The sequence below is a fragment of the Mandrillus leucophaeus genome, unplaced genomic scaffold, assembly GCF_000951045.1.
Source record: "Mandrillus leucophaeus isolate KB7577 unplaced genomic scaffold, Mleu.le_1.0 Scaffold263, whole genome shotgun sequence".
Lineage (NCBI taxonomy): Eukaryota > Metazoa > Chordata > Mammalia > Primates > Cercopithecidae > Mandrillus > Mandrillus leucophaeus.
In genome coordinates this window covers 317,606-332,104 of record NW_012102732.1, presented here as the reverse complement: position 1 = coordinate 332,104, position 14,499 = coordinate 317,606, and the positions used below count along the sequence as shown (strand labels likewise).

At 49.6% G+C, this 14,499-nt stretch overlaps 1 protein-coding gene across 1 annotated transcript in view; it reads right to left on the bottom strand.

Annotated features, from left to right (window-relative positions):
- The window catches only part of GRIN2A (glutamate receptor, ionotropic, N-methyl D-aspartate 2A), a 438,973-nt gene extending 429,960 nt beyond the window's left edge, over positions 1–9,013 (bottom strand). Inside the window, exons 1-2 of the mRNA XM_011984220.1 lie at positions 8,489–9,013; positions 6,612–7,043 (exon numbers count right to left, since the gene is read on the bottom strand). Of these exons, the coding sequence (XP_011839610.1) occupies positions 6,612–7,025 (414 nt within the window). The 5' untranslated portion in view covers positions 7,026–7,043; positions 8,489–9,013. The remainder of the gene's footprint in view (positions 1–6,611; positions 7,044–8,488) is intronic.
- Positions 9,014–14,499: the final 5,486 nt, after the last annotated feature.

Sequence of the window (14,499 nt, the reverse complement as noted above, 5' to 3'; positions counted from 1 at the left end):
TTTCCATCTGGGGCCATGAGAAATAAGATAAACACCCCTCCAAACCCACCAGACCACAGCTCTTAAGGGCCCAAACAATTACGAGCAACCCCTGACGGCTACTTGGAGTGTGAGTCACGCTACTGGGAGGATGCCTGTTGGTCTCTGATGACTTATGTGAGGAGGTGTTGATGATCGCATCTGACATGCCTCATGGAAAAGACTAAAGATAGGTCTCCCCACTCTCCCAGGAACTACCTGATGCCTCTTTAGCAGGAGCTGAGTGGGCTCCACCAACATTCCGATCTGCGCGTCTGCCCTTTTCGAGAGCTTTCAGTGTTTAACGGGAAGGCCTGTCACTCGCATCCAAACTGTGGAGCTGCCAGGTTACAAGAGCACCAACTTTCACCTCCTGCTGATGAGCTGTTACTCAGCAGTTCTCTACAGGCCTTTTGTATGTAACCCCCCAATTTATGTTAATCCTTAGGATGGCTGGTAATTATCTGCCTACTAGAGAGAAGAAAAAAATTGGCAAACACCTATGAAATCAGTCAGCATTGAGGGAACAAACACTGCACGAATGCCCTGAACCATGTTGTGATATGTTCATCCGGAAGCTCCAACAAGCTGGCATCAGAGCCAATGGCTTAATTCATTCAATCAACAAACATTTACTGTGTAACAAACGCAAAGGGCAGGACAAGTGCAAGGTGCCGAAAAGGAGATGCCCCTATGGAGCACAAATGAATCTTATTAATGGTGGAAAAAGAGAGAAATGGTTAAAATAATTGTGGTATGAACTGAACACTCTGCAGCCATTGAAAATCAAGTTTGAGAAGTCTATGTAGTGATAAAGGAAAATTCCAAGAATACATAATCAAGCTTAAAAAAATACATAAAAGCAGGTTGTGAAATAAAACTGGGTCAAAAGCTGAGTGAACACACTCAGTAACCTTCCTTTTCTGCTCCTAAGACATAGAATTTATAAAGAAATCTTTAGTTATTTTTAAATTTACATAGTATTGCTTGGAAATAAGAAAAGTGAATTACAGATCAAAAATAGAGAGCAATCCCTAAAAATAAATGAACTGAAAGACGGGACTCTAGGGTTTCAAGTAGGAATCAAAGCCACATAATCAATAGAGGGTAGGTCCAATATGAGCCGTGAGAACAGAAGTGTCAATGTCCATCCAGGGAAAAAGGGGAAGAAGTGGACCTAGAATCATGCTGCTAGCTGTGGATGGCGCTGGAACATCCGCACCATCCACCAATAGTCACAGCCAAAAAGCAGGACCCCATCTGTGTCAAGGAGCCAAAATGAAGTCACCTACATGAGACGGACTCCCAAGCCTGCACCACAGGCAGTGTAGAATGGGAAGAGAGTACAAAGCTGAGCTGTTGACATGGGCTCTGGCTTAAAGCACACACCCTCACAGATATAGGGCATAAGTAATCATAAAGTTGCCTTGAAAATAAGTTCACAAACAAAAATTAAAGAACATGTGAACGTCCAACTAACTGACTCTACAAATGAAGGAATTCACAACTGAAGAAACAAAGATGCTAGAGCAATCAGAGAAGAACTTTATAATACATATTTTTTAATCTTTGAAGGGACAGAGGAGGGAGTTACATGCACAAAATGAGAATAGTTTTTTGTTATTTATAAAGCAAAAAAACAGGGAAGTAAAAAAAGGGACCAATTATTATCTTGGAAAGAAAGTATATCCTTGTTGAAATCCATAACTCAACTGATAGTCAAAATAATAGAACATCTATGCTGCTTCTTTCTAAAATAAAATAGACCAGACACAAATGAAATGATGTAGTTAACTGGAGTATAGAACTGAGGAAACCTTCCCAAACACAGTACAGAGAACTGAAAAAAGAAAAACAACTTAAGATGCATGGAGAATTGATTGAGAAATGACATATACATATATATATATATATATATATATATATAGTGCAGTCATATGCTGGATAAGGAGGTTTAGGTCAACAATGGACCATAAGTACACAATGCTGGTCCCATAAGACCAGCATTCTAAGTTTTTGCTGTACCTTTTCTATGCTTAGATATGTTTAGATATACAAATACTTACCATTGTATTACAGTTATGTACAGTATTTACTATAGCATTTATACAGTAGAGTATGCTGTAGGGGCTTATAGCCGAGGAGCAACAGGCTATAGCACATAGCCTAGGTGTGTAACAGACTATACCATGTAGGTTTGTGTAAGAGCACTCTGTGATGTTCTCACAATTAAATCACCTAACCGTGCATTTCTCAGAACGTGTCCCATCATGAAGCGACGCATGACTATATATATGCATATATATTCAGACAGAGAGAATAGAAATAATGATGGAAAGGAAATATCCAACGAACAGCAGTTGAGGTATTTCCAGAATTAAAGAAAATCTTGAAGCCTCTAAGGAAGTCCCCAGAGGGCAAAGCACAATAAGAAAAACCATATATACTATAAAATCCTGAGCATGAGACTAAATAGATAAAAGGAAATACACCAAAGTGTCAGTAGTGTTTACCTATGGTGATAGGATTTGGAGAGAGATTTTTATCTTCTTTAAATTTTAATGTACTTCCTAAGTGCTCTACAGTGAAAAGACATTATTTTTATATGTCTGTGGAGGAGAGAAACATTTGTTACGTCAAATACACATACACAGATAAACACAGTTTTTTTAAAAAAAAAATCTGCCCTCAAACGACTTATACTCTAGTAGGACAGATGAGGTTTGCATAGAAATAACATAGAAAACAAAACCTAAGTGATAACTGGCATGGATGGATATAGCTAAAATCTGAGCCTCGTCTTTTCCTGCACGGAGCAGTTAGGAATAAGGAGAGAAGTGGTGGGGGGTGAGAGGGGTTGAGGACACTGAGTAGAAGTGTAAAGATCTAACCCATATGCTGGGCTTACAAGAGACTATTACTGCAGCTGGAGTGTATTTCACTTAGACAGGGTCAAAATGGCCAAGATAAGATTAGAACTTTATCTACATCGAGCATTGTTTTCACCTTTAATTAATTAATTTATTTATTTTCTTTTTTGAAACAAAGTCTCACTCTATCGCCCAGGCTGGAGTGCAGTGGCACAATCTTGGCTCACTGCAACCTCCACCTCCTGGGTTCAAGCAATTCTCCCTGCCTCAGCCTCCTGAGTAGCTGGGATGACAGGGGCCTGCCACCACATCTGGCTAATTTTTGTATTTTTGTAGAGATGGGGTTTCAGCATGTTGGTCAGGCTAGTCTTCAGCTCCTGACCTCAGGTAATCTGTCCGCCTTGGCCTCCCAAAGTGCTAGGATTACAGGCATGAACCACCTCAACCAGCCTTATTTTCACCTCTAATTTAGTTGTATTGCAAGACCACCCAACAATGCAAGCAAAACATTAACACCTCAGTTGTAAATTAAATTAACACCACAAAAATCTGCCACATTTGCATGACATTTCGATTGTCATAAGGCTTTGTTGTTTTCTTTAAGGGTCAAGTAGACAGAGAGAAGGGTAAAAAAAAAAAAATGTGTGTGTGTTCATTTTAACTGATAACCAAATTGACTACCTTTCTTATCGGCAGGAGCACTATCATATTGCCAATTTAGAAGTAAAAATAACAAAAGTGTGTTCTGGGTGGCTTTACCAAATCAACATCATTTTATCAGGAGGCAGAGGTCTTATCAATCTAGGGTGGTTGAGGCTGTAGTCATAATACCATTGGCACACCCAGGCTAGGCAGAGTTTTAAGCAATGCACCATGACTGTTTCTTTGGAGCCAAATAAACGGAATGTTCAGCTCTAAATGAAACAGGTGGCAGAAGTACAAGCCATCTACATATGTTACTAATGGAAGGAAGGGATGTTCACATCTCACACAATCTCCTTTCTAAACCCATCCCCAGTGTCTCAAAATACCACCTTTTAAACCAACTCCTCTCAGTATCACCCAACTGCTCTCAATATCACCCAACTCCTCTCAATATCACTGTTCCACATAGGGACTAGACATATGCCCTGATGTTACCTCCACTGAGCTCTTTGCTTCCCTGCCACCTTGCCTTATCTCCCTAGAGTTCCACCAGAATCACAGAGAGGGGCCAATCTCTCCAAGACCAACTCTGAAAGTCCCAACAACAATAGGGAGTATCAAATGCCCTCCCCCATTTTTCAACTAATGGACCCTTTCATTCTTCTGTCTCCAACTCCTCTTAAACCTCTACTCTTCATTTCTCTGGAAATGTCTTTTCTCATCTTCCTCTTGTCCTTTCCTGATTCCTTTTCTCTTCTTACCCTTAAGTGAGGTCACATTTTGGTCCATATCCCCAAAAGGCAGTTTCATCACAGAGGAGAGAAGAATGTTTCCACCCATACTCCCTGGACTTCTCAGAACCTTCTTTCTAATGCCTCCTTCAAGGGAAGAACAGTTGCTGGTCTAGCTGGTCAGAGCCTGCCATTCACTGGGTCAAGATTCATTAGCAGGCAGGGTCCCTGCCTATCAAGGGGGTTCCTATCTATGACCCTACACTCTTCCTACTTCTCTCTGCCTACAGTTGGATGAATGCATCACATGAGAGCCTGAGCCACACACCTATCGGCTGAGACTTAGAAGGAAGAGCCAAAGCCTACCTGGAACCTCCCCACCTCATACCACCTTTTCCAATTCAGCTTTTCCCAGATTTCTCCAATGGGTTGTGCCAAACCCTCATGGATCCAGAAATTTCACTTTCAATACAGCTACTGTTTCTTGTCTATAGCTACTTCAGAAAAACTCAAGAAGGAAGAAGGGATCTGTGGTAATATTTAAATCCCAAAATCACACTGCAAGGCCTGGCTGGAAACCGGCTGTTCTTCCTCAATGCCTTCATTAGAAGATTGGCCCCTCCTATACAAAAGCCCTCTAGGCTGTGATTCATCACAGCTCTCCATGCTCAGCCCCTCCCACAAAACAAGACTGGTTCCTTGGCCCTCCTGAAGATGGATGACATCATTAAAGTATGGGCTTGATTTAGTGGAATGGAAGATCACAGCTTGGGACCAGAAATTCAGCTACCTAGCTACATCACCCACTATGTGGTCTTGGCAAAGTCCCTTAAGTCCCCTATGGCTCAGTCACTTCATCTGAAAGTTACAGGTTGCTCCAGGAAACCCGAAGGTCCTCTCCAGTTCTGAAATTGTCGGTGGTGGCAGAGCATGGCTAGTCCCTACTATCTTCTTCCCAGAAAAGAGCCCCCCAAAACTGAGAAGTGACTGGGAAAACGCTCAACCACACACAAGAATTCTGCTAGGCTGCAAACCATTTAAAATGAATGTTTAATAAGATACTGCATCAATTGTGTGCTTCAGCTGAATGTGCTGTAGCCCAGGAGACCCGAAAGAATTAATACGGTTCCCAAAGGAGCTGATGGGAATTGCTGAAACAGAAGCAAAAGCTGATGTGATGAATATAAAAGTGCTTTGAGAGCATCAAAAGGTAAGTGCTACAGTGAATGTCTGCTCACCCCACTAGAATATCTCCTGCCATCTAAGGAACATTCTTCAAGAAGGTCTCAGGGCTAGAGACCGTGGCACACAAGTACACTTACTCTCCCCTTCTGAACTCCCAATCCTTTCTCAGGACTTAGAGGACAGTACACACACAACTCCAATCTTTCCCTTTTTTCTTATTCCTCACTTTACTTCTTCCTTCCAGCCTTCTTCCTTCCCTCCACTTCTGTGTAGTTCCCAAACCGAGCTGTCCTAACTTCTCCTTCAAATCTTCAATCTCTCTCCCTTCTTCTCCAAACCGATGCTCCCAGGCTGTCCACAAAAAAAGACCCTCTCTCATTCGAAGTCAACAGACTTTTTTACACTCTTTCGTGCATTTTGAGACCCTCCAACTTTAGCACCAAGACCCATCTTTGTTCAGGAGCCAACTCTTTCATCTGAGGGCCTTGGAGCCCCAGACAGAGAACAGTGTAAGGAAAATGCCAGGCCCTCCATGCTCTGGCTTTGGAGTTAATTATCTCCACTCCCACCCACTCCCCTTGAGGAAGGGGCATCTCCTCCGCTCCTCTGGCCCAGGGTTCTCAGAGTCGGAGGAAGCATGACATTTTTTCTGCCCTTTTGTGCTTTACCTAAAAACTTTGCATTTTTTTCCAGAACCTACCCACATTTAATAATTTTTAGAAATAGTTTTAGTCACTTACCATAAAAGGATAAAATGGACATTTTCCCAAAAAATAATCAGGTAAAACTGGCATTGTGGAAACAGGAACCATATATCTCCAGTGCTCCTGGGCCCACCTCTGTGCCCCACGGTACTTGTAAATCTCCAAACATGCTACCACCACCACCACCACCCCACAGCCTACTTCTCAGTTTTCTGAGCTCTTCCTGGAACACCCACACCAAAGTGCTCCTGTGTACACCATTTTCAGAAACAAGGCAAAAGACATTTCCATTCATTTCCGGGTTGGAGAGGCAAGACCTGGGCCAGTTGCCACGACCCTCCCACCCCCACCCCTACTTCACATCAAGACAGATTCTAGGGGTGTCCGAGGACCTGCAGCAGCTGCCTTGCAGCTGGTGGCTTCCCGGGTTCTGGCAGGGCATCAGATCCCGGCCTTACCTTGTCAGCCATGATCATAGATGCGCCCCCGTGAATGCCCAAGATGGGGATGAAGGTCTGGGAGGAGATAAAATCCAGCATCTGGGCCACGGCCTCCTGGTCCGTGTCGTCCCCAAACACGAGGCCGTGGATGCGTGCCCCGGACATGAGGTCGCACACGTGCGTGATGAGGCTCTTGGGGTCGGTGCGGTTCATCAGCAGAGCTACCACGTTCACGTCCAGGGGCAGCCCCGCCGCCTGCTCGGGGCCCCACAGGGTTCGAAGTTCGCGCTCTGTCATGTCGTGGCTGTGACCCAGCATCACCGCAATATTCAGCGCGGGGGAACCCTTCTCCGCCGCCGCGCTCGGCGCCGGACCGCGCCAGACCAGAAGGGCCGGCAGCACCAGCAGGGTCCAATAGCCCACTCTGCCCATAGTCGCCACTGACGGTCCCTGCAAAGTGAAGAGTGAGAGGCAGGGCCGCGGTGAGCAAGACGACCAGAAGGAAGGGATTACCAACGGGGCCCCTGCTCTACGAGTCAGGGATGGAACTCAGCAGCTGGATAGGCTGCTGGGATCACAGACTCCATTCCCAATCCTCGACGTCATCCACGTCCCTCGATCCGTCTCTAACTCTGTCTACAACTCCAATCCGAGCTAATTCTGCATCCCCCAGCCCATTCTCACATCCAGCTTCCTCATCCCCAACTCTGTCCATATCCCCCACCGCATTCCCCAGGTTCGCTAAGGGCCACAGACCCTAAGCGCCGCGCGCGTTCTTTACCCCACCAAGCTCGTAGGTGCACAGAATAAACCCTCCACCCAACCCCTCCCACCTGAGATAGTGAGGACCAAGTTATCAACCCCGCCCCCTGCTGGCGCGGAGCGAACTACAGACCCGGCTGGGCGTGCGGAGGCGGCGCCCGGACCCCGCGTCCAGGCCTGAGAGTGGAGCTAGTTGGCTGACCCCGCCCCCTGCGAGGCCGTCGCGTGCGCCACACACTTTGCTCTACGCCCAGCCCCAACTACAGACCCGGCTCCTCTCAGGCCGAGTACGCGCCAGGTGCTTGGGAGTGAGGACGCTGCCTGGTGGGCCCAGGCTCCGCGGTGCCTGGGGGAACTTAGGGCTCGCCCCACCTCGCGCCGAGGGACCGTGAAGAGTCCTTCACTCAACTGCAAGTAGGCCCAGGACCCACCCCCTACACGCGCGCGTGCACACACGCACATGCACACACACATGTTCACACACACACCCCCTCTCTCACGCGCGCCGTGTGCAGTGCTGAATTCTGGAGAGTAGGCGCGTCCCCCCGCGGGCCAGCGCGTGGGAGCTGGCAAAGAACGTGCGTAGGGGGAAAGGTAGGCTCCCAAGAAGCTCCCAGACGGACGTGGACTGTACAGCCCCTCCCTAGCCTTTCTACTGCGGGCGCTGTTGCCAAGTCTTAGGTGCACGTGGGCAGTGGGCCGCACACGCTCATAGGCACGCGCGCTTTTCTGCGCACTTCCTCAGGCTGCTGAAGCGGTGCCCACTGCCAGCCGGAGTCCTCACACGTCCTCAGGTGGGGCACACGCATGAACGGCGGCAAGTGCACAGCCCCGCGTACCTGAAAATACCAGCGCGGTCGTGCACGCGTGACCTGACGCGCGCCTCTCAGACCGGGCGCTGCTGGCGCCGGGGGAAGTTGAGGCGAACTCCTAGCGGCCTCGGCGTTCCTGGGTGAGCGTCGCTGAGCGCGGAGCCGCAGCGCCCCCTGGTGCCCCTACTGCGCCTCGCCGCTGGGCTCCCTCCCGCTTTCCCTCTCCCCTCTCTAGCCTGATCATCACCTCTCCCGCTCTCCCTCCGGTCGAGTCTCCCTCCTCCCCGGCCCACGGAGCCCTGATCTCCCGCTGGGACGTACCTGTAGCCCGAGAAGGTCGAGGATGCAGTGGGGCGCGCTGCGCGCACGATCATCTCGGCCGCCTCAGCAGCCACCGGGTTTAGCGGGTTCCCGCATGCTGCGGCCCCCGCGCGCTCCCCTGGCTGTCCCGCGCTGTCCGCATCGCCCCCACGGGGGGCGGCTATCCCAGCCGGAGGCTCTGCAGCAGGGCTCTACCGGGGCGGAGGAGAGAAGGAGAGGCAGGGTCAGCCCACCAGCGAGGGGAGGGAGGGTTGAGGGGAAGGCTGCAGTCTGCAGCGCTCACAAGCCCCCCTGTGCGCCCAGGGGGGCTAGACAAGAGGGGGGAAGCTGAAGCCCCATGCCCACGACGCCCCCAGTGCGGATCCTCAGCCCCTGTGACTGATAGCGGGAGCTCCACTCCAGGGTGCACAGCAGAATGGGAGCCCCAGGTTGGCAACCCACGAGAAGCTAACTGGGCACCTCCACCCGCACCCCCTACCACCTCCCCAGCGCCGGCTGCTGGGAGTTGTGCGACCGGGAGCTGCTAAGCGAGGGGGGCAGGGAGAGAAAGAGGAGGTAACAAGAGTGGGGGGGCGCTGGCTGAGTTTGCGACGAGCCGGCAGTAGGAGAGGGGGAGGGAAGGACGCGGGCTCCCGCGGTCCCGGTTCCCCGAGGGAGGTGGATCGTTCCCACGCAGCGACCCTCTTGGGATCCTGCCGCTCCCTCCCTCTCCAGGCCTCCCACCTCCCCCTTCCCAAGGGGGCCTTCCAGGCCCGGCGTCCCGCACCAGCACTCACCGCAGCCTCTCTCCACATAGTTCTCAGCAGTGGCCGCTCCTGGTCATCTCCAGGGCTGATGGCTGCGGCCGCGATTCTTAGCGCTCACCCGGTCCCATGATCCGGCCAAGCCCTAGGAGCTCCCCTCCAAGAGTCCTAGCTCTGCTTCCTGCCTCACTCCGGACGGCAACTGCCCGGTCCTCTGAGCGCGCCGGAGCACCCTCTCCGCAGCCCAGCTCCGGGCTGGTGTGTTTGAGGGCGAATGTGTGTGAGTGAATGTGGGAGCGTGCGCGCGCGTGTGGCCGGGGATCCCCGCGGTCCCCGGCCGAGAGAGGCGCGGGCGGGGAAAGGCAGCTCCCTCCGGGCCCTTCGCCGCGGGGCCAGCTCCGCGCAGGGCGTTCGGCTCTCCACTTCCCAGCGGGAGTCCGGAGAGCGCCTGGACACCCTGGTTCACAGCACTGGCAAAGCCGGGTTCCCGGGGCGTATTTCTGCTGCGGTCGCCTCCGAGGAAGAGGAGGGGGAAGGCAGGGGCGCCCTCCACACCAACTTAGGGACTTGTTCTCAGCCGGCGAGACGCAGTAGCCCCCGCGCAAGCCCAAGAGGCTTGGAGCTCCGGCGGGCGAAAGCGTCTCCTGCGCGCAGCCTCTCTCCTAGGTGGGTCGAGACAGACCCCGCAGTCCCTCGGCGGCGACGCGGAGCGCGGCCACCCGTTCCGAGAGCGCACGGCGGCAAATAAGGCCAGGATAGGTGACTGGCTGGCGACGGGGGCGCCTGCGGCGGCGCGCGCTGCTGTCCGTGGTGTTGGAACCACGCTCTCCGCCCGCTCCCGGGCGTCTGGTGCGGCTGAAGAATCAATTATTCAGATCTCTGTACCGCTTCCTCCTCCCCCAGTGCCTCGCGCTGGGTACAGCTATCCCCCTCCACGCACAGGCGCGCCGACACACACACACACACACACACACACACACACACACACACGCACAGAGTCTGCTCCAATGCTTCTCCCTGTGCCTCGCCACCCCCGTACGGGAACCCACTCCTCTGATCTCAGGGAGCCAGAATCCTAAAAGCAAAGACTTCTGCATTTCCCACTTGCTTCCTTCTAAGTTGCACCAAAAAGAAGTCTCCCTGAGGCTGCGACTTCTAAGCTACCAGAAGAGATGAGCCAGAGAACATGGGACGGCCTGGGTGTGTGAGGGCTCGGTTGACTTAAATTCTAGCGACTGGGCATGAAATGCATGGCCGAGTGAGGAGCTCTGCCCCTTTTATACTCACCTGTATCTCCAATGCCTGTCTGCCTTTCAGGCCTTGGAAGGAAAGGGGTCTTAAATTCTAAGAGGTTTTGCAATCACTGTTCTAAGCCCGCCTCCTCCTCTTAACCTAATGTCACCTGCTGCGGTCTAAATGTGTGTGTTCCCACCCCCAAATTCACAGGATAAAATGCTAACTCTCAAGGAGATGGTATTGGGGCCTTTAGGAGGTGACTTCATGGCTTCATGAGAGTAAAATGGGATCTGTGCTCTTATAAAAGAGACGCCAGAGAATTAGCTAGGTCCTTCCACCAAGTGAGGCTTAATCAAGAAGGCATCGGCCTATGAGTAGGAACCAGGCCCTCCCCAAACATTGAGTCTGATGCCACTTCATCTTGGACCTCCCGGCCTCAAGAAGTGAGAAAAATAAACTTCTGCTGTTTATGATGTTTTGCTATGGCAAGCTGGATCAAACTAAAAACATCACTTTTGGACATTATATTACCTCCCCTTGTTGATCACTAATCTGGAATTGGGGGGCAATAAAAACATCTACTTCTCAGGATTATTTTGGAAAGAAAAGGAGGCAGCCTTAGTAAAGCAAGGTCTGGCACATAGTAGATGCTCAATCAACATCATGCGCCTTGAAGTAGCCTGGAAGCAGGGGAACTTCCTCCAGGAATGTGGATGTGGCTGCTGAAATGGAGACAGGAGAGGGGTACAGTGTCTAGAGACAAATGGATTCCTTATTGAGCTGGTTGTTCTATGTTGGGTTTCCTGGATTTTGTTTTTTGTTGTTGTTGTTGTTGTTGTTGTTTTAATCCAAAAGACAGAGAAAGGGTGAGGGAAATCCTGGAAAGTACATTAAAATGGGGGATTGTATAATATAAGGCAGGGAGCAGGAAAGTGTTTCCTTTCCTGAGCCTATGGCTGGGCTGAACTGATTAGGCCACTCCTTGACACCCATGCAAGACTCTGGCTTGGGGTCTAAAGGGATAGTTAGGCCATTTTATTTAAATGAGCTATAAATTATAGATAATAAAATTCATACCTCTTAAGGGTTTCATTTGTGAAGGTTTTTAGGTGTTTGGGTTTTTATTTTTGTTTTTGTTTTTGACAGGGTCTTGCTCTGTTGCCCAGGCTGGAGTACAGTTGTGTGGTCGTAGCTCACTGTGAACTTGAACTCCTAGGCTCACGTGATCCCTCTGCCTCAGCTTCCCAAGTAGTTAGGACTTTAGTGGTTAGCACATGCTACCACATCTGGTAAATTTTTTATTTTTTGTAGCGACTGGGTGTTGCTATGTTGTCCATGCTGGTCTCAAACTCTTGTCCTTAAGAAATCGTCTGGCCCTGGCCTCCCAAAGGCTGAAATTACAGGTGTGAGCCACTGCACCCAGCCAGTTTGTTACTTTTGAAAATCTGTGTATCCACACAGACCATCATGTAAAACAAGGTACAGAGTATTTTCATCGCCACCAGGAAATTTTCTTGTATCTCTTTGTTGTCAATCCCACTCTCCCCACTCAGTGTAAACTACAGTTTTGATTTCTAATACAGTGTATTAGTTTTTCCCTTTTTTGAATTTCATGTAAGTGGAATTTTACACTATGTATTCTTTGGTGACTGGCTTTTTTCACTTACCCTGATGTCTAGAAGATTCCTCTGTGTTGTTGCATGTATCAGCAGCTTTTTTATTTTTTATCGTTGAGCAGTTAGCTCTCTATTGCATGGATAAGCCGTACTTTGTGTATCAGTCCCCTGCAATGGGTATGTGGGTTGTATCTATGGGACTTTTAAAAATACAGATGTGGCTGGGTGCAGTGGCTCACGCCTGTACTCCCAGCACTTTGGGAGGCCAAGGCAGGAGGATCACTTGAGACCAGGAGTTTGAAACCAGCCTGGGCAACATGAAGAGAACCCAGGTGTTCAACTGCTGCACTCCAGCCTGAGTGACAGAGTGAGACTTTGTCTCAAAAAAAATAAACAAAATAAAACACAGACGCCTATGCCCACTCTAGATCTACTCCATTAGGATCTCCAGGTGTGGGGCCAGGCACGGACATTTGTTTTAAATCCATAGGGGATTCTGATGATGCCTGTGCACTTGCTGTTCTCATAAATTGATGCCAACCCTGAAACTGGATTTGTCTTTCTTGAAAACTATTGGTATTCAGGGTTTTAAGTTATCCATGATCAGACTTATAGAAAGATAAATCAAACAGATATGGCCTCTTTTGAATAGAGAAAAATGGCAGCCCTTCATTGGAAGGGACAGTGTGCCTCTAAACATAGGCACAGGCAGCTGGAGTTTCACTGGAGTGGACAGGTCACCAGGGTGGAGCACGTCGTGTGTCAGGCACCTGGAGCTTCACCATACATGCAGAGACTCTGACAGCGTGTATAGGATCACGACAGCCTTACTCCATCTATGCTGCAAAGCTTAATTCTCAATGCAGCTTAGGACGCGGAGCAGAATTTTGCTGCTCAAAGAGTTTCAGATGCTAAGAAAACCTTCATAGCAGCTATACCAACTGTGTTGGTTAATACTGAGTATCAACTTGATCAGCTTGATTGGATTGAAGGATGCAAAGTATTGTTCCTGGGTGTGTGTGTGAGGGTGTTGCCAAAGGAGATTAACATTCAAGTCAGAGGACTGGCAGACCCACCCTCAATCTGGGTGAGCACCATCTAATCAGCTGCCAGCACAGCCAGAATAAAAGCAGGCAGAAGAACGTGGAAAGACTAGACTGGTTTAGTTTTCTGGCCTCCATCTTTCCCCTGGGTCTGAATGCTTCCTGCCCTGTAACATCGGACTCCAAGTTCTTTTGCTTTGGGACTTGGACTGGCTTCCTTGCTTCTCAGCTTGCAGACTATTGTGAGACCTCACCTTGTGACGATGTGAGCCAATATTCCTTAATAAACTCCCCTTTAGGCCGGGCACGGTGGCTCACGTCTGTAATCCCAGCACTTTGGGAAGCCGAGATGGGTGGATCACCTGAGGTCAGGAGTTCAAGACCAGCCTGGCCAACATGGTGAAACCCCGGCTCTATTAAATACAAAAAAAATTGGCCAGGCATAGTGGCGTATGCCTGTAATCCCAGCTACTTGGGAGGCTGTGGCAAGAAAATCACTTGAACCCAGGAGGCAGAGGTTGCAGTGAGCTGGGATTGTGCCAATGCACTCCAGCCTAGGCAACAAGAGCAAAACTCCATCTCAAAAAAGTAAAATAAAAACGAAAATAAAATAAACTCCCCTTTATATATATGTCTATCCTATTGGTTCTGTCCCTCTAGAGAACCCTGGCTAACACACCGATAAAGACTTCTGTAAGAGAAAGAACAAGGAGCAGTTCTTCCACATACCTGGGCGGGCCACACTGCTACACCCCAAGAGGAAGCACCTTGGGTGTCCCTTCTCACACTCACCATTGGAGGGCAGCTTCCATGTCTGGAGGAGACCAGGCCTCTCTTGTAGGAAATGTCTTGTAGGTTCACTCGCAATTGTATAGGGAAGCTGGCTCCATCTTAAGCTCTGTCACTCAGCCGTGACTGGTCAGAGCAGTCCCTCAAGACAGTGCTTTGATGGCCCTAAAGTCAGAGCATGTCAGGCCAATTTCCCAAGGCCAGCAGTGCCCAAAAGTCTCATCATTCACTCCACAGATAAAGACTCTGTCAGAGTCTGTGCCTATGGAAAAAAAGCTTCTCAGGGAAATGTCTGGATGCTAAGAAGAGAGGTCATATTTCCTGGTACCAGGGATCATTGAGGCATGCCATCTTGAAACTTTGGAGGCCCTTGGGGAAAATCAAACCAACCCCCAACACTGCTTTTTTTTTTTCCTCTTATGAGGACTCTGGCTAGGCGCAGTGGCTCACACCTGTAATCCCAGCACTTTGGGAGTCAGAGGCAGGCGGATCACTTGAGGTCAGGAGTTCAAGACCAGCCTGGCCAACATGGTGAAACCCCGTCTCTACTAAAAATACAAAAATTAGCCAGGCATGGTGGCATG